The sequence below is a fragment of the Eubalaena glacialis genome, chromosome 3, assembly GCF_028564815.1.
Source record: "Eubalaena glacialis isolate mEubGla1 chromosome 3, mEubGla1.1.hap2.+ XY, whole genome shotgun sequence".
NCBI lineage: Eukaryota > Metazoa > Chordata > Mammalia > Artiodactyla > Balaenidae > Eubalaena > Eubalaena glacialis.
The window spans coordinates 158,491,393-158,510,798 of record NC_083718.1 but is presented as its reverse complement, the minus strand read 5'-3'; the positions used below and the strand labels follow the sequence as shown (position 1 = coordinate 158,510,798).

The 19,406-nt window shown below is 51.5% G+C and overlaps 1 protein-coding gene across 2 annotated transcripts in view; it reads left to right on the top strand.

The window, feature by feature from the left end:
- Window positions 1-19,406, top strand: part of RNF220 (ring finger protein 220) — a 214,446-nt gene that overhangs the window by 174,232 nt on the left and 20,808 nt on the right. For both annotated transcript variants that reach the window (XM_061184313.1, XM_061184312.1), the window contains exons 2-4: window positions 3,717-3,849; window positions 12,604-12,649; window positions 16,180-16,281. In XM_061184313.1, the coding sequence (XP_061040296.1) occupies window positions 3,717-3,849; window positions 12,604-12,649; window positions 16,180-16,281 (281 nt within the window). The remainder of the gene's footprint in view (window positions 1-3,716; window positions 3,850-12,603; window positions 12,650-16,179; window positions 16,282-19,406) is intronic.

Sequence of the window (19,406 nt, the reverse complement as noted above, 5' to 3'; positions counted from 1 at the left end):
CAGTGATGTTGGAGAAGGGATTCCTGCATTAGATGGGTAGCTGGACTAAGGATTTCTGGAAGCCTCTCCAGCCTAAGATGGACTCCCAGATACTGGGAACTGTGGAAGGGAAGAGCCAAAGGATGCCTAGGAAGAGTAGGGGGTTGAAGACTTTGTTCCCACCCCTGCAAGACCACAGCCCCTTCCTTTTGGCCATCCCCAGCGGTTTTATGGCCCGTTTTATGGCCACTGTAATGGCCCAGGTCAAAAGCTTCAGGGAGCTGTATTCTGGGAATTATGCAAACGAGGAGCAGGCCCAGGGCCAGAGTATGGATTTTGTCATTAAACCTGGGCAGGCCATGTTGTTAGTGCAGTAAAACCCACGTCATGACCACAGGTCTCAATATAAAATTACAGGGAACACAGCGGGGGAGGGGAAGCAGGTGGCCCACAGCCATGCTGCCATTCCAGCCCCTGAGAAAATAGGGGTGGGATGGAGGGCATAGGCTGCAGGGTCCCTCCGCTGATCCCTGTGAGTGCTATTCCTGAAGCTGGGAGCCAGGAAGAGGACCCATTGTCCCAAAAGGGAAACTGAGGCCAACCTCAGAAAAGTAGAAGATCCCTGTTAACAAAGCAGATGAACTGAGGACAGGTATACGGGAATGCTGATGCCTGCTCCCAGGTGTAGAGGGAGGAACCTGGGCTCTAGGAAGCCCTAAGAGCCGTACTTGGTATCCCAGGCTGAGAGGGGCTGAAATCCTGATATTTCCACCTCAGCTCCTAGTCCATGCCCTAGATCCTACTCTTTCTCCATTCTTCTCTCTTACCATTTCCCCTCTTATGCCCAGATCCTTCCTCAGTGCTTGGTTTCAACAGCCTTGTCAACTCTCCCTTATTCATCCTTCATGCCTGCCATCAAGCAATGCCCACCCCCCATCCCCCCCGGCCGGGTCCTACCACCCTCCTCTGGCCCCTTCCTGCCCACCCCCACAAACACCCATTCATGCCTCCCTCAGCCCTGACCAGGGCTGCACTGACGGCAATCACTGATTTTCTTTTTCAGCTTTCCCACTAGTTTGTGATCTCCTTGAGGCCAGGAATGTGTTGTCTTTATCTCGGAGAAAGAGATAAAGATATCTCAGTTTCTCATAGAATAATACCTGATGTAGAATAATTGTTTGATAAGTGTTTGCTGAATGAATAAATAAATGAAGCAATGAGATCAAGAGCCAAGTAGAGGCCCCTGTCTAGTTCTGAGCCTCAGTTTCCCCATCTGTAAAATAAAGATAATGGCCTGAAGAATTTCTAGGGCCTCACTCACCTCTGAGATTTTCTGGCTGAATGAAGTTAGAATGAGCTTAGACTCCTCATCTCCGCACTCCCAGACCGGGACCACATCTGCTTCTTTTACTCAGAGCTGCCTTCCAGCTGTCCCCTGAGCATCTGAGGCACAGCCACCAGGGCACATGATCAGTAGAGTCCCTTCCTTTCCTCACAGACCTAGCCACACCAACTAGAGCCATCCCAACCCGACCCCGGCACACACAAAGCCTCCAAAGCTGACATCCCAGCTCTGCAAAGGTCATCTTGCTTCTGGGACAGTTAGCTCTTCGTTCCTACCTCTCCTCCTTCCCTTCCTCTTCTCCACTGTCTCATTTCATCGTTGAGCATCTAATCTATGCCAGGTCTTTTTTCTATTGTCTGTAGATTAAAAGATGGTTAAGAAATGGTCCCCACCCACAAGAAACTCACAACCCAATCATTCATTCATTCATTCCTTTGCTCCCATTCTCTGCCTGGAACTCTTCTAAGGCACATCTCAAATTTCATTTCTTTGGTTAAACCTTCTCTTTTTCCACTCCTCAGAACACACACCCAGAATGAATCACTCCCTCCTCTGAGCTCTCAGATGACCTAGTCTGGGCATGCAGGAGAGCCGTGATCACCCTCAGTCTTGTGTCAAAAGGAGGTGGGTTCTTGTGTTCAGCCTGAACTGGGAATTCCCTCAGGCATAGGGTTACTAGACTTAGCAAATAGAAATACAGAACGTCCCGGTAAATTTGAATTCTAGAAAATCGATGAATACGTTTTAACATAAGTATATCCTGTGCGATAGTTGAGACATATTTATACTAAAAAATTATTCATTATTTATGTGAAATTCAACTGGGCATCTTGTATTTTATCTGGCAACCTTACTGAAGCAACCATCTTAATCATCACTGGCATGGCCCTTTATCTCTCTAAAAGCTAATTTGACCCTCCCTAAACACCAGAGGAAAGAAGAAGCAGGGAGAAAGATGTGGCCTTAAGCTAAAGAAGTCCTTCCTACAGTCAGAGTTTACATGGATAGAGAGGGATGTTTCTAGATGAATAGGGCTCCTCAACACTGTGCCTGTTAGCAGAGGCCAGGGGAGCATTGGCTGGGGACAGTGGCAAGGGAGGGGGTTTAGGTATCCCAATGGGTGCACTAGGCAACCTTCAGGCCCCTTTCTAGCACAGTGTGCTCTGGTTACCATCAGGGACAGAGTGGGGACAGAGTTCAGGCTCCCAGCGGGCCCCCAAGTCAGCATAGCCAGTGCTAAACCCATGTGTGGCTGTGTATCGGGGGTACACAATTTAAAGGGCATTTTGGAGGGGAAGAGCTCAGAATCTGTTATACTCACAGAGGCCAATGAGGTTATCCAAGTGAGAGGGAGTGAGACCTGAACTGGGAGAATGTAGATTCCAGGAATATTGAAGCAGAATGGAGAGGACTTGGTGGTTAAATGAATGTGGGAAGGGGAGTAAGGCCAGGGAGGGGGCCGAGGGCGAGGCGAAGGTTGCTGGCTTGGGTGACCAGGTGAATGCAGGTGTCTTTCACTGAGAAGAGCACTGCTGAAGAGGGCGGGGAGGGGAAAGTGAAGAAGCTGAAGTACTCAATTCTGGATTGTTGAGTTTCAGATTTTTGTGGGACATTCAGGCATTTATGTCCATTAGGCATTTGGATATAGGGGTCTGAAGAACACGGGAGGGATCTGGCATAGAGAAATGGATTCTGGAGTCAGCAGGGCACAGGTGGGAGTGATGGCCATAAGAATGAACAAGATCATCCCAAATGCAGAGGGTGGAGAGGAGAGGCCATGGAAAGAAGCATGGGGAAAAGTGAGGAACTGGGAGAGGATGCCACCCTGGCAGTCACCCAGGTCCTTTTCTGTCTTTCCCACTCAACTGTGAGCGCCTCAGGTTCAGGGACTAGATCTGATTATATTCTGTGTCCCCACCACTCTGCACTAGGCCTGGTTCAGTGAAGACATCAATGTTTGTTGAATGACTGCAGGAAAGAATCCCCTTTCTCCCTCTTTTCTTCCTTCTCCCGCTTTGGGGAGTGTGAAAGCAGTGAGGCTAAGGTAGAGACAGAGAGGGCCCTGGATACTCTGGGTGATGGTGTGATTAAGCAAGACCTGCTTCACTAACGTGTGAAATGAAGTGATCAAGGTTTGATTGCACAGAGCATTGATTGCGTCCTGATAGATTTCCGAGAGGGGCAGCTGGCTGGGGAGGTGCCGTGCACAGCCACAGCCTCTGGAACTGCAAAGCTGAGTGATGTTCATGGGCTCTGAGACCCTCAGGCTCACCCTTCCTCTAGGCCAAGAAGCCCTAGGAGGTAGCAGCTGGCTTGGGGTGGAGGATTGGGACAAGGCATTTCCCTCCACATATAGCCGGGCTTATATGTCTGTCTCTTCTTCCCTTACCAGGTAAGAAAAAGGCAGCAGCACTGTTTGACAGCCAGGCCCCTATTTGCCCCATCTGCCAGGTCCTGCTGAGGCCCAGCGAGCTGCAGGAGCATATGGAACAAGAACTGGAGCAGCTGGCGCAGCTGCCTGCCAGGTAAGCCACCTGACGGGGAGCCTGCCCGCCGGACGCCTCCACTCGGGGTTCTGGCCAAAAGGTCCCAGCCTTTTGGCAGAAGGCAAGGCCCTGCTGCCATTCTCCACTCTGCTTTCAATCCTCAGCTCCACCAGCTGAATGGTGCTGCCTTTCTCTTCTTGCTCTGTTTTTGGAGATGTGAGGAGAGTGAGCCTCAGCCTCAAAAGGGCACAAGAGGAGCTGGAAAGGCGAGGAGCCTCAGGGCAGGGTAACGGAAGCAGGGACCGGGCCTGGCAGCTCCCCCAGAAGTGCAGCCTGGGGTTGCCATCCACCTTCTCTATGAATCTCAAGGTCTGAAAGGTGACAATTTTGAGAACGTGCTCCGGCGTGTCCCCCCTGCTCCACCCCACCTCCCTTGTCCCTGCCTGAAGGACCGCGCAGAGGCTCCTCCCAGGCCTTGTGGAGGAGCCATGGTTGTTAAAGGCAGCAGGGGAGTCGTGTAGCAAATTACCCCAAAGCTTAGCGGTTTAAAGCAACCATTTCATGGTGCTTGTGGAATCTGTGGGGTCAGGAATTCAGACAGAGCACAGAGGGGGTTGCTTGTGTCTGCTTCATGATATCTGGGGCCCCAGCTGGGAAGACATGGTGGCTGGAAGCTGGGATCACCTGGCTGCTTCATTCACATGTCTGGTGGTTGATGTTGGCTGTCAGCTAGGACTTCAGCTGGGGCCGTAACCAAAGCACCTACACATGGCTTCTCCTTGTGGCCTGTGCTTCCTCATAGCATGGCAGCTTAGGGCTCGAAAGCAAATGTTCCAGTCAACTAGATGGAAGCTGGACCACCATTTATAACCTAGCCTCAGAAATCACTTAACATCACTTCTGCTGTCCTCTCTTGGTTGAGGCAGTATTAGCCCACCCAGATTTTAGGGGCAAGGACACACACCCCACCTTTTGATGGAGAAGTGGCAAGCTCCTATTACAAAAGAGCATGTGGGATGGGAGACATGGTCATAGCCATTTTTGGGGAAAAGGGGAATACAGTCTCTTCCACTACTCCCAATCCCACCCCTTGTTCAGTTCAAGTCACCAGACTTGACTGATCTTCCTTCCTCTACCCTCTCACCTAATCCCCCGTGCAGGGTGCAGGGGACCAAAGGTGAATCAGAAATGGTCCCATGTAAGTTGGTGCAGCCACTATGGAAAACAGTACGGAGGTTCCTCAGAAAACTAAAAATAGAGCTACCATATGATCCAGCAATCCCACTCCTGGGCATATACCCAGACAAAAGTATAATTCAAAAAGATACATGCACCCCTATGTTCACAGCAGAACTATTCACAATAGTCAAAACATGGAAACAACCTAAATGTCCATCAACAGATGAATGGATAAAGAAGATGTGGTACATATATACAATGGAATACTACTCAGCCATAAAAAAAACCACAATGAAATAATGCTGTTTGCAGCAACATGGATGGACCTAGAGATTATCATACTAAGTGAAGTCAGGAAAAGAAAGACAAATACCATATGATATCACTTATATGTGGAATCTAAAATATGGCACAAATGAACCTATCTACAAAACAGAAACAGACTCACAGACATAGAGATCAGACTTTTGGTTGCCAAGGGGGAGTGGGGGAGGGAGAGGGATGGACTGGGAGTTTGGGGTTGGTAGATGCATACTATTACATTTAGAATGGATAAACAACAAGGTCCTACTGCACAGGGAACTATACCCAATCTCCTGGGATAGACCATAATGGAAAAGAATATAAAAAAGCATGTCTCTATGTGTATAACTGAGTCACTCTGCTGCACAGCGGAGATTGGCACAGCATTGTAAATCAACTACACTTCAATTTAAAAAAAGAAGAAAGAAAGAAATGGTCCCACCCTCAGGAGCTCATAATAGCAGAGTAAGGAGAGCCAAGCACTAGAAACCCTGAGGGATAGAGGCTGCTCTACAGGAAGAACAGGAGCTGTGGGAGCATCGAGGAGGCAGCAAACCCAGCTCAGAGCAGAGAAGGCCTCCTAAGGGAGGTGAGACCTGGGCTGAATGTTGAAGGCCAAAATACTAGTTGCTGTGTTACAAATTCCTCCAAAAATCCATGGCTTAAAATAGCAAACACTTAATATTTCAGTTTCTGTGGGTCATCAATTCAGACACAGCTTAGTTGGGTAATTGTGGGTAGTTGGGGGTAGTTGTGGCTTCTGGCTCAGTCTCTCATAGGCTGCAGCCAGGATGTCAGCCAAGGCTGCAGTCATCTGAAGGTTTGACGGGGGCTGCAGCATCTGTTCCCAGGATGGCTCACTCGCATGGCTGTTGGCAGGAGGCCTCAGTTCCTCAACATGCAGGTCTCTCCACAGGGCCGCTTGAGTTTCCCTGTGACATGGCAGTTGACTTCCCATGGAGGAAGTGATCCAAGAGAGAGACTAGAGAGGAAGCCACAATGCCTTTTATGATCTAGTCTGGGAAGTCATACACTATGGCTTCTAATGTATTCTATTCTACTCACTAGAAGCAGGTCACCAAGTCCAGCCCACACTCAACGGAGAATTAAATACTATAAGCTCTTGAAGGGGACAGCACCAAAGAATTTGTGGGAATACTTAAAACTACCACAGAAGACTATACTAATGATGATAATAATAATCCTGTTGAACACCGTGTGCGAGGAACTTTATATTGTATCAACTTATTTAATCTTCACAACAACCACTGGGCTAGGTAATAATTATTAACTCCATTTTACAGATGAGGAAACTGAGGTCAGAGAGGTTAAGTGACTTCTCTAAGGTTGCACAGCCTGTGAAGTGGTAAAAGTTCAAACCCAATCAATCTGACTCTAGAGCCCATGCTTTTAACCACTCCCGCCTCCCTCCCACACACACACACACACACACACACACACACACACACATATGCAGGACTAGCCTAGAACAGGCAGGGAGTGAAAGAAACACCCTTCTGCAGTTGAGTTCCATACCTTGGCTATCCAGGAGTGTTTCTGGGTAATTTGCTCCCAGTGGAGGACTTCTCAACAGGAACTGAGAATACAGGCAGAGATGGAGGGACCCGCAGAGTCTTGTAATCGCAGTGCACCCCTAAGGGTCTGGAGAATGGGGGCCAAAGCTCTCTGCCTCTTCACTGGGGGTCACGCTACAGCCTAGTCCCTGTGGCCCCATCCCTGCACTGCCCAGGGCATCCACTTCTACCCACAGAAGTGTTCCACCCCCATCCGTGACCCTGCACCAATCCCTCCTCCCTCACGTCCTCTCAGAGCATCCCCTATGTCCACACCCTTCGGCCCACGTCCATTTCCTCACCCGGAGCCTTCACATCTGCCCCGCCCCTCACCGCTGTCTTGCGTGCCCCACTTCTGTGCCCCTCTCGTCCAGGCCCAGCCCAGCACCCCCTAACCCTTGGCACGTCCCCCCTCCTCAACCCGGTGTCTGACAGCCGGACAGCGGGATCTGCACAGCAAGTGAAATTCCCGTCGGATCGATAAAGCCGAAGCGCTGGCGGCGACGGGTCGATGGTTTTATCTGTCTCGGCCCCGCGCGCCCGGCGCGCTGACAGTCCGACCGGCCGGCAAAGGCGTTCAAGGGCAGCCGCGCCCTCCGCCCCCTCCCCTCTTCTCTCCCGCCACCCCCCCGCCCCCCACCTCCCTGCAGCCGCTTCGCCCACCGGACTGCAGGCTGGACCGGTCTGCCGCCGCCCCTGTGATTTATCTGGATTTTTAATTGGAAAAATTTTGCGAATTAATTGATTTCAGGAACTTGCCAATTAACATTGTAATTGGGTGCGTGATAAATTCCCAAGGAGCGTGTCAGCTCCCTCCGGGCTGAGGGCCGTGGCGCCTGGGTAGCTCGGGGAGGGACCCAGCCTTGAATGCCCTTGCCCCGCCCCTGCCCACTCTCTAGGAGGCAGGAGGGGAGACGTGGAGGTTGGGAGAAGATGTGGCACGCGGCATCCCGAGACCCCTCCCTCCTCCTCTTCCCGCCATCAGCGCCGAGCTTTAAGCAGGTATTTCACAGATGGGGAAACCGAGTCCTGCCGGAGGGCAGAGCTTGTGTGTGCATCACTCAGAGAGTTCTGGGCAGAGCCCAGATGAGGGCATCCGCATCCACGGCGTGTGGTCAGCAGCTTCTTCCCCAGCTCTCCAATCCTCCCTTTCTGTTCCCTTCTCTCTGCTCCCGTCCCTTTCTTTTCTTTCCTCTTCTCTCCAATTGTCCCCTCCCCTCTCTTACCCTGCCTTTGCCTCCTTTGCCCTCCTTCCCTTCCCTCAGCCTAGCCAGCTCCTGAGTCTGTGGATGCTGCTGCCAGGGTGCCTCTCCATCACCCTCCCACAAGGTTGGTCCCAGAGGAGTTCTTCTGGGTGGGCCTGGTTTGTGCTCTCTGCCCCCTTCTGCACAAAAGCACAGAGCAGGCTGCTATTTTAGACACACCCAAGGGCTCACACAGAGGAGCAGGGACCTTCCAGCTCCCAAACTAGAGCTGGCTGGTTTTCACAGACACAGGCGCAAATATATGTCCACAACATACAGGCACACGCACACAGCCCCATTCCAACACACACAGATGTGCTCACACCTACCCCCTAAAAGAACCACTTCCCACATATGCTCATTCCCACAGGCACACGGGCACACAGACACAGGAAGAAGAGTCAGAACTCCCATTGGCAAAGCACTTACACTTTTCAAAGCACTTTTCCATTAGAGATCAGAGGCTGTGCCCACACACCCTCCCTCACCCCATCTTCTACCATTCCCCCTCTCAGTCCTGCACAGGCACTCCAACAGGCCCCAGGACTCGGCTACCCAGAACAAGAAGGGCAAAGTTAGACTGAGGACAGATAGTGGAGGGCCTTCGATGCTGGAGGGTGGTCTTGGAGGTAATGGGGGAATTAGAACATCGGTGAGCTGGAGAAGCCTATCAGAGAGCTGAGCTGTAGGAGAATCACTCTGGAGGCCAGTGTGGGACATGATTTGGGGGTAGAAGCAGGGAAGCAAGTGAGGAGGTTAGGCAGGGTCCAGGGGACAGGTGGTGAAGCTGACCTAGGACAATGGCATTGGCAGTGGGAACAGAGAAGAAGGAATGATGAGAGACTGGTGGCGGGGGGGAGAAGCAAGAGAACTTAGCTGATTACTTGTGGGGTGCTTACTAGGAAGAGCTTTCTGACTTGGGTCATGGGAAGAGTGATGATGGCAGAGAAGCAGATATCTGAGGGAAAGAGGGAACAGCGGACAGAGCTCTGGGCACGCTAAGCTTTCTCTAGGATGGTGATGGGGTGGAGACTGGATGTGTACAGACAGACAGGCAGGAAAATAGATGGGGGCTGAAGATTGAAGGACAGGTCGGGGAGTGGCCCCCAGTCTTCTCTGTGGCCCTCAAACAGAAGTTTCCACCCAGAGAGAGGAAACACCCTTGGATGCGGAAAGATTGCACAGAGCTGAAAGGAGGGCTTGGCTTGGTGGGGCCTGAGCTCAGAGACCTTTTCCTGGAGGCTTCCACAGCCACTCTGAGATCTGGCCTGTAGGCTGGGAAGCAGGATCTCTAGTCAGTGCTTTAAAGGGGCTGGAAGGAGCCAGAGGGAGGCTGGGTGACTCTAGAGGGGAGGTGGGGTGTGGAGATGGCAGTGCCCCCACCCCCACTTAAGCCTTATTTAAGGCCAGCCTCCGTGTTTGGTTGGGTAATGAACTAGATAAACAATTCCCCAAATAGATTAAAACGAAGTGTAACTTACAAAGGCGGCTGGTGATGATGGTTTATTCCCGGGCAGCACACCATTTCTTTATTTCCAAGGATAATTCAGTGTAAATCACCTTAATTAAAAGTGTCAGCCCAGCCCATGAATATTGTACTTAAGAACGCGTTTCCTGGGTCCCAGTTATAATTTAAAACCCATGGATCACTAGGCAGCGAGTGACTAAGAAGGGAGGAAATCGTTGGGGGCGGGCTGTGGAAACAGGGAGGGACGAAGGCAGAGCAGAGCGGATGGGCTAGGCGGGAGCCCAGCTGCCAGCGGCTCAGGGCTCGGACTCTCCTCTCCAAGGTGGGCCCTTCGCCAGACTCCTGTGTCTGGGGGAACCAAGCACACTTGGAGGTAAGCAAGTTGTTGGAGGAAAGGTAGGGCAGTGGGGCGCTTGCTCAGGGAGAGGGAAGGAGTCCGGCGTAGTACCAGTCCAACTCGAGGGAAGGGGAAGAGGATTGCCAGGAAAAGATCCAGAGGACTGGCAAAGGGAGAGGCTGGACATCCTGACCCTAAACGTCTCCATTTCTACTCACCAGCGCAGTAAACTAAAGCCCAGAGTCAGAAGGACACTCCCCAAAATGAAGAGAGAAAAAGAACTCAGAGCTCAGCCCTCCATCCTAACCCCTGAGTGTCTTTAGGAGGCTGTGTGGCCAACCGAAAAGTAGCGCTTTGGACTCCGTCAGACATGAACTCAAATCCCAAACCCTGCATGGGCTGAGCAGAGAGGTGTCACGTAGCCTAGCCTGCTAGTCAACTTTGTAAAGTTTTTGTGAAGATTTAAAGAGATGACACATATAAAGTTCCTAGCCCATGCCTGTCACGTGTGGTGGGTACACAATTAATTGTTCATTCTTTCCTCTTCTGTTTCACCCTGATCTTGCTCAGATAACACTCAGACTTCAGTCCAGGGGTCTGGCGAGAACAGTGTCATACAGTAGATGCCTCAGTTCTGCACCCTTTAAGTCCAGGAATGGGGCCGGCACAACGGCGACGTCAGCACTTGTTGACAGTGAAGGAAAGATACAAGTAACAAACTCGCACCCAGCAGTTCCTCAAGCGCAGCTCAGTTTCCTCTCTGTATCCCTGGTGCCTGGATCAGGAGCAGGAACATGGGGACCATTTATGAACAAAGTGGCACTGACTGGAACCCAGTCTGGTGGTCCTCTCCTGCCTGTGATGCCCCCACTGTGTGATCAGACAGGCAGACAGCTATTTTTTGTTGTTGTTTGTTTTTTCAACATTTTGGCCATGTCCCGTGGCGTGTGGGACCTTAGTTCCCCGACCAGGGATTGAACCTGCGCCCCCTGCAGTGGAATCTCGGAATCTTAACCACTGGACTACCAGGGAAGTCCCCAGACAGCTGTTTTTACACTCAGATCTTAGCCTCAGCCTGCTGCTGCCAAGCCTTCTGGCCCCTGCACTGTGATGTATGTGTCTGCTTGTGTGGGTGTATATCCACGTGTGTCTACATTTGTGGGTGCACGAGTGTCAGGTGTTGGCGCACATGGGTGTCTGTGCATGCTTGTGTGGATGTGGGCACAGCTCTTCATCCAGGCCTGGGTGACAGTTGTGTGTCTTTAAGGACACATCTCTGGGAACAGGACTCTGTGTGCCTGCACCTCTTTGTGCATATCTGAGCCTCCAGGTGTGACCACACGTTGACAGAATTATAGAGACAATGGATATGTGTGTATCTGCCTTTATACCAGGGTTTCTCAACCTCAGCACTACTGACATTTGGGGCTGGATAATTTTTTGTTGTGAGCATCTATCCAGTACCCTGAAGGATGGTTAATCCCCTCTACCCACTCCATGCCAGTAGAAAACTCCCCGCCCCCACTTGTGACAATCAAAAACGTCTCCACATGCTGCCAATTGTCCCCTGGGGGGCAAAATGGCCCTGGGTGAGAACTCTTACTTTATCCAAATCTGCCTATGCCTTTGCTCACATATTGACTGTGTCTATGCCTGACCCAGTGGGTGTTCCCTGTGTATACACCAACCGTGTGTGCCCCGTGTATCTGCCCTGGGGGTGCGTCTTTTGCGCTGCGTGGATCTCTTGGGTGTGCTCTACCTGTACACCTTGTATGTGCATCTGTGTGGGGACCCTATGTGAATGGGCTGTATCTGCCTCCTGCGTGTATCAGCCAGCGCCTCTGTGTGCATGTAATATTTCTGTGCGTGTGATAGCACGTAAGCGAACGTGTGAGCACAGATGTGGTGAGCACAGTGGGGGTGGCAGGGAGGGAGGGCCAGGAACAGGGATATTAATGTTTCTGAAGTGGATCTGATTTGATACGTCTTGTTCCATTGTCAGCATCTGTTTAGCGGGGATTTGTAATACTTTGTGGCTCTGGATCACTCATGCTTAGCGCAGGATGTGGCCTTGCATACCAATTTTGTTATTAAACACAGTCCTCGCCTCCCCCACAGCCCATCCATCACCTCCCACCCCCGCTCCCCCGACTCTGAGCCGCCCACCGTATTTCAGGGCCCAGCTACCGCCCGCCTGCCGCGCCTGCCGCGCCTGATGCCGGAGGGCCTGGGGCTGACAAATTGAATCAGGGGGAGATCATTCCTGGCCTAACGCAGTTTGCAGCATGTTGGAGGGAGAATTGACAAGAGCCATATCAGTTCTATCACCCCAATCCCATAGGAGCTAAGAGCAGGCTGAGGACTGGGTTGGAAGGAAGGGGGCAGGACAGGCAGAATCCTCAGGGCTGATAGGAGCAGTCAGGTAAAGCCCCCTTCCTCAGATCCACGAGACAGCCTACATGCCTAGTGTCAGTACCCCTGCCCAGGAGCCCACTCTGGCCCCCGGCCCCTGATGGAGGCTGAGTGAGGCAGGGCCAGCTGGGGCTGAATGGGCTGGGTGGAGCTTGGCTGAGGTGGGCTGAGCTAGGCTGGCTATGTCTTCTCTCCTTGGGATCTTCTTCCTATTCTACTCTTGCATGCCCTGGGCAGCAAGTGGAATGGTCACCCTGTTCTCTTCTTTCTTGGCAGCAAGAATTCCCTTCTGAAGGATGCCATGGCTCCAGGCACCCCCAAGGTAGGTGGACAATTGTGTTTTCCTCCTGCCCATCCTAACCTAAGCCCACTCAGAACTGGTTCTTGAGAAAAAGGAGCTCTTCTTGGATCCCCAGCTGTTTTCAGGGTTTGATCGTCAGCCTGAGGCCTCAGGCTGCCCTGTGCACTTGAGTACATGTGTGTGTAGTCTGAGTGTGAGTCACAGTATGCTCACCTGACTTTCTCTTCTAGTCAGGATGCGGTCAAAGCCAAGAATGACCTGGGGGTGTGGGGGACCCAGACACTAAGTCTAGGGAGACTCAGAGGAGGAAGGTGAGCTGTAGCAGGTAAAGAAAAATATAGAAGTGCAGGTCAAGACAGGTGGTGCAGGGCCTTAGAAGCCAGACCATGGGGTGTGTGCATGTGCTTTGTCCTGAGGGCAACAGGGAGCCAGAGAGGATGCTGGGCTCTTCTGGGGAGACAATCTGACGCTCTGAACAGACACTATGGAAGGGAAGCTTGAAAGCATCAGATGGAGAAAGGAAGAGTGAAGGACAAGTGGCTCAAAGGAAGGGCCAGAGGCCTCAGCAGGATGACATGACTTGTACCAAGAACTCCCATAGGTGGCCACATAGGTAGATGGTACTGCATCCCCAAAGGTGATGTTTTGAGGGAGTGGGGACCTGGGGTTGGAGGACTAAACACTCACTCACTGAGTGTCCTCTCCCCCACCCCTCAGTAAGGTGGCATCCTGTCTTATAAGTTCTCACAATGACTTGTAACGGCAGAAATCCTCAGCCCTTTCTACAGGGAGTGAGGAATGAGTGCTGAATGGATACATTTTTTTTTTGGCCGCGCCGCGTGGCTTGCAGGATCTTAGCTCCCCAACAAGGGATTGGTCGAACCCTTGGCAGTAAAAGTGCAGAGTCCTAACCACTGGACCATCAGGGAATTCCCCAGAATGGATGAAATCAGTAAGGGAGTGTGTGTGGAGAGATCAGAGCAGAAGCCAAGAAGAGTCTGGGACTCCTGTGCTGGGGGTCAAGAGAAGGTCCCAGAGCCAGGGAAGGAGCAGAAGAGCAACAGTGACGAGTGAGGAGGGGCACAGGAGAGCATGGTGTCCCAGGATCCTAAGAGAAAAAAATTCCAAAATGTCTGGGGTGGTCAGCAGTCAAGTATAAAAAGGCTGGAGAAGGAGGCCATTGTATTTAGAAGTCTTAAAAGCACTGGTGACCTCTGAGAGAGCAGTTTTGGGAAAAGGAGCCAGAGTGACAATCTTACTTCCAGGGGGTTGGCCTGTCTCCCCTGTAGGCCCTTCAAAAGGGTGGGAGTGGACTCCGCACCTTCATTCAAGAAATCACTCAACACAGCAAGCTGGACAGAGGAGGGGCAGGGAACCTAGCCCAGCCCTGGACTGATGCAGGCCCTGGCCAAGGAAGCAAAGCCCTCCCAGCCCTCAAGAGAAAAGGCGTGGGGGGGAGAAGGGGGGGCCACACTGGCGGAGCTTGGCCCAGCCTGCAGTCTCCAGTGGCTATGGTTAAGGCAGGCAGGTCACGGACATGCTGCCAGGTCAGCCACAACCACTGACCCCTGACACCTGAGCATGGCTGGCAGGCTGGGGACTGGACCCCAGTGAGGCCTGTGTTCAAAGCACAAACACAGACACGATCCACGTCCACACCTGGTTCCCCACATACACAGATGCACACCCACCTGGCCCCGTCAGAATACTCATACAGGAAGTCTTAAACATGTGCAGATTCCTGCAACCACCAACGCGGGCTCATTGATAATCAGACTCAGAGGCAAGGGCCACTGCTCACCCACTTCTAGATATAGGCTCACGCCCCCAAAGCTGCCTATCTCAGGGTCTGTCCTCTGCCTGGACTGGGGCTTTAGGAAAGCAGGTCATAGGTAGAAGAGGCACGAGGTAGAAGGTTCAAGCAAGAGACTGAGAGGACAGGGAGGAGGAGGGAGGGATGAGGAGGAGAGGGCGAGGGGGCCTCAGACAAGATTGATGGCCTCGTTGCCATTAAGAAAAAAATTAGCCGGTGGCGGCTATCATATTAAAGGGTGAAGAAGCCGTGAATTATTTTCTTAAAGATCTTATCGCTTACAATGATAATTTTACCTTCCAAAAGGCCACTTTTAATGAGGCGAAGAGCCAGGCAAAAAGTCATGATTTAATGTCGGGATTTTTTTTTCAAAACACATTTTACTGCTTTTTGGTCCATGTTTAAAAAGCACCAGTGACCTTTTTTTATTCCGCTTGCCCCAGGTGTAATGCTGAGACCTCTCAGGGCTTCTAACCTAGAGAGAATGAGAGAGAGCACACAAGCGTGAACTTTCTCATGATGGGGGGGTAGGGGCCCCACGATGCTTCCCCTCCTCAGCAGCATCCTCCTTGGGACCAGAGAAGGAAAAGGACATTGCCTGAAAGCCCACCTCTTTTCCGAGCTGGGGGCCAAGGCACCCACTAGGCCTCCCACTGGGCCTGGGTAGGTGAGGAAGGGGCTCCAAGTTGCAGGGAATCCCATCCTAGTCCCTGCCTGGCCTCTTCCCTCCTCCTGCTCTTGGGATGAGGCCGAGTCAGGGAACCCTGCCAGACCAGCAGCTGCCCCCCCTTCCCAGGGCCCTTGCCTGAGGATGTGCAGCGTGGCCACCGCATGCAGGTCACATCCTAAGGCTCAGTCGGAGATGAAGGATAAATGGCTGCTCCATCTTTCCCAAATTGCTTTCTTTGGGCTGTCAGTGGCGATTTGGCATGGTTTTCTAAGCTGGGGAGGCCTCCTAGGGAATTGTATGCTTCCGGCTCTGGGCTGTGCAGGCTGGAAAAGGTGAGGGGGAGGAAGTATGGATTGCTTTCAGGCCTCCAGGCCCCCAGTTTGCAGTTGAACAGGCCTTGGCGAGAGCCAGCAAGAGCAGGCTGAACGTGCCATGTGGTATTTAGAATTGTGGTGCTTGTGTACAATTTAAAGCAGACAGTTTATTAATCTAAACTGCGGGCGTATGTAGAAGAGACCATGCAGGATTGACATGGGGGGGATTAGTTTTGCTGGGATTTTTGCTGGGGTCATCGCCACAGCACGGGGATAAATGGAGCCAGTGTACATCCCTAGCTGCACGAAGGAAACTCTTACACACTATTTAACTTACTGTCTCCATAGCGGGGCTGCCACCAGCCTGTATTAGGGGCAGGCAGGGCAGCAGGGATGTGGCTTTACCCCAACCCTTCAGAGACGTCCCAGAGTCTCTGCTCACTACAGGAGAACACAGCCTATACATAGTCTCAGCCCAATGGGAGGCCTGCCCCACTGGGACGGAGATTAGCTGGGGTGGAAGAGGTTGGACCCTCTCCAGGGGTCTCCACCCATCCCTAGGATCAAGCTATCCTTTCCCACAACCAGACTCTGGGGGGCCTGACCACATGCCTTCAGAATCTCAAGCGGTCTCTACCCCCCTGCCCTCCTTTTCTCTGCCTCTATCCCAAAAGCTCCATAGGACCGGACACTCTAGGGGACTGACTGTAGGTCTCATTCAGCCTGAGGCCACGTGTCCTTTTTCTTCTTCCAGTCCCTCTTGTTGTCTGCTTCCATCAAGAGGGAAGGAGAGTCTCCGACAGCATCACCACACTCGTCTGCCACCGATGACCTGCACCACTCAGACAGATACCAGGTGAGGAGGGGTGGGCTGGGCCCTTGGGTAAGAGCCTATAGGGCAGGCCTGGGGCTAATTCCTCCCATCCTCAGGAGACAAGGGGAAAGGCCTGAACTGTGTTTGGTTCCCTCTGTGTCTAGTGCCTCTAACTGAACCAAAAGGCACAGGTGTCAGGGAATGTGCCGTAAATAGGTGGATTTTAGGGAGAGATGCCAAGGTCCCCTGGGTTCAGGTGGGCTCTTCTGAAGCATCCCAGCCATCTGGAGGTCTCCTCTAGGGTTCACTTTCATCAGGGACCCAGGGACATAGCCCAGAATCACCTGAAGACTTCACACTTCAAAACCAGGATCCCCTGAGCAAATAACCATCAATCCTGCCAAACCCTGGTGTCAGGCCGTGCGCACGCGCGCGCGCGAGAGAGAGAGAGCGAGAGAGGTAGATATTGCCTGTGAGTGCCTTGGGCAAACAGGAAGGGAATAACTACACAATCCTAAAACAGCAGAGCAGGAGGGGGACCTAAGGGTAATATCCCAGCTTATATAGACCTTATTTGTGGTAGGAAGGAGAAGGAGCTTCCCCCAGAAGCTTCTGAGACAGAGCCCTGCCTTCAGGAGCCCCAGAGGGCAGAAAACAGGGCCTGCTCCAAGGAACATTTGTCTAAATGGCAGCACGGCTTCTCAGGGAGCCCTTATTTGAAAAGGGAAACACAATCCTGACTAATGCAAAGAGACAAGGCAGCAGGGACCTATCATCTGGGGTAGAGAACCAGGGCCACTGCTGGTACACAGGAAGCCTTTCTTGGAATTCGAGATCTTCTCTCTGGGCACTTTTTCCTCCCAGCTGACACAGCCTGGCGTCAGGGTGCAGAGTTTGGTGAGTGGAATACGGAGTGTGGGCTGTACACCAGCTTCAACTAGCACCTCCTCTGCTGGATGCCCTTGTCTGGGACTCAAACACTGCAGAGCCCAAAGTGCCAGCCCTGGGGAGCGATCCCTGCTCTTGTGAGCCCTGGTTTGAGAGAGGCAGTCAGTCCTCACCCAAACAATCCTGATTCAAGATGGAGAAATGACCCAACTCTAGGGGATTCTGGGATAGGGAGACAAGGCTCCATCCCAGAGAATTCTATCCCAAAGGGAGACAGAGCCCTGCCTTCAGAGGCCGATCCTCTCTATTTCAGCCACAGCATTCAGCTCCACTATTTGTTGAACTAGGGAAAGAGTAACCATCAGGCATAGGCATGGCATGCTAGGCATAGGCTAGGCGTGCTAAGGCATGGCACCAAGGCCTCTGTGATTTAGAGTCGACCTTTCCAGCTTCCATTCCTAATACTGCCTTCCGTGAATCCTGTGGGCTGTGCTCGCCAGATTAATGCTAACCACTCGTTGGCTGTGCCACTCCTTTCTTGCCTCTCTGTTTTTACACATGCTGCTTTTAATGGGGTTATTTTACCCCACCCCATCAAATTTCTATTTATCCCTCAACAACCTGCCCAACTTCCCTCTGCTCCGGGAAGCCTTTCTGGATTAGCTTTCTCTTCTCATGACCCCTTCATGTCCATGTTATTGCCCTGATCATCTTATATCAACACCCATTTAAGTATGTTTCCATTATCTTCTAGTATATAACAAACCATCCCAAAACTTAGTGGCTTAATACAACTTATAATCTCTCATGATTTCTCATGGTTCTGTCGGCTGAGTAGGCCTTTCCTCATTCATGAAGCTCATTCAGCTGGAGGACTAGCTGGCCTAGAAAGTCCAAAATGGCCTCACCACATGTCTGGAAGATTAGGGGCCTTGGTTTTCTTCCATACGGCCTATCATCCTCCAGGAGGTTAGATTGGCTTCCTTACTTGGCAGTCTCAGGACAGTGTCATGCCAAGAGGGCGAAGGCCAAAGCTGAAAGGCCTCTTGAGGCCTAGGCTCTGGAACTCACAAAGCTAACACATAATCAAGGGATGAGGAAATGCAGCTCTTTGATAGGAGGAGCTGCAAAGAATTATGAACATACTTAATCTATCATGATGAGCCTGACTCTTGCACTAGACTGAGGGGCTCGCCAAGGCCCCTTCTTTACTCCCTTCCTTTACTCAAACACTTATCTAGTACTCACTCATGCTCAGCCCAGGGTCCTTGCCTTCACGGGGTTAGATCTGCAAATAGATAATTACAGCCCAGTGTTTTAAGTGCTATGATAGAGATATAAATAAGTTTCTAGGACAGCACAGTGGAAAGAGAAAATCAGAGTAAGATTCACAGAGGAGGTAATGACTGAACAGGATGAGTAAGAGTTCACTTTGGTGGACAAGGAAGAAAAGATATTCCAGATCAAGGCAACTCTTATGTATGTGCAAAAGGCAGAGAGGTGTAACACAGAATGATGTATTTGGGGACCCACTAGCAGTTCAGTTTTGTTAGAATGTAAAACACAAGGGGAACTGGTAGAAAGTGAAGCTGGAATCCCCTGATCTTTACACAACACCTGGCATGTAGTAGTTGCTCAATTATGTTGGACTGTTTTTAAAAAATCATCAAACTTGGCCCTGAAATCAGGAGGTACTGGTTTCTGGTTTGGATTCCCATTTCCTTAGCCCCTGCTGGGTTACCTAACCCTTTAACCACTACCTCACTTTACCCTCATAGCAACTGTGCAAGCTAGGATTCATTGCCCCCAATTTATAGCTAAGGAAACAGGCCTAGAGAGAAGAAGTGACTTTTCTAAGAGCACATATATTATAAGTAACCAAGTCAGGATTTGAACTTGAGTTTGTCTGGCCCTGAATCCTAGATTGTTTCTCAGCCCTGCACTGGGTTCAGGGGCTTCCCTCATAAATATCCTCCTCTCCACCCCACGGATTTCTCCTGCATGCCAGACCCTGTTACTGGATGGAGATGACCTCCCAAGTAGAAGGGACTGGTCTGTAAACAGTCAAAATATCCAAGTTCAAAGGAAAGCCAAGGGACTGTGAAAACTCAGAGGAAGCAACTAACCCAACACTGGGGTAAAAGCGAAGTCATCCCAGAGTCCTGTAGGATGAACAACAAACAGTTAACCAAGCAGGGAATATGGGTGCATGGAGAATAATATAGCCCAAAGTCCAGAGTATGGGGTGCTCAAAGAGCTACAGGTAGTGTCAGGAGGAG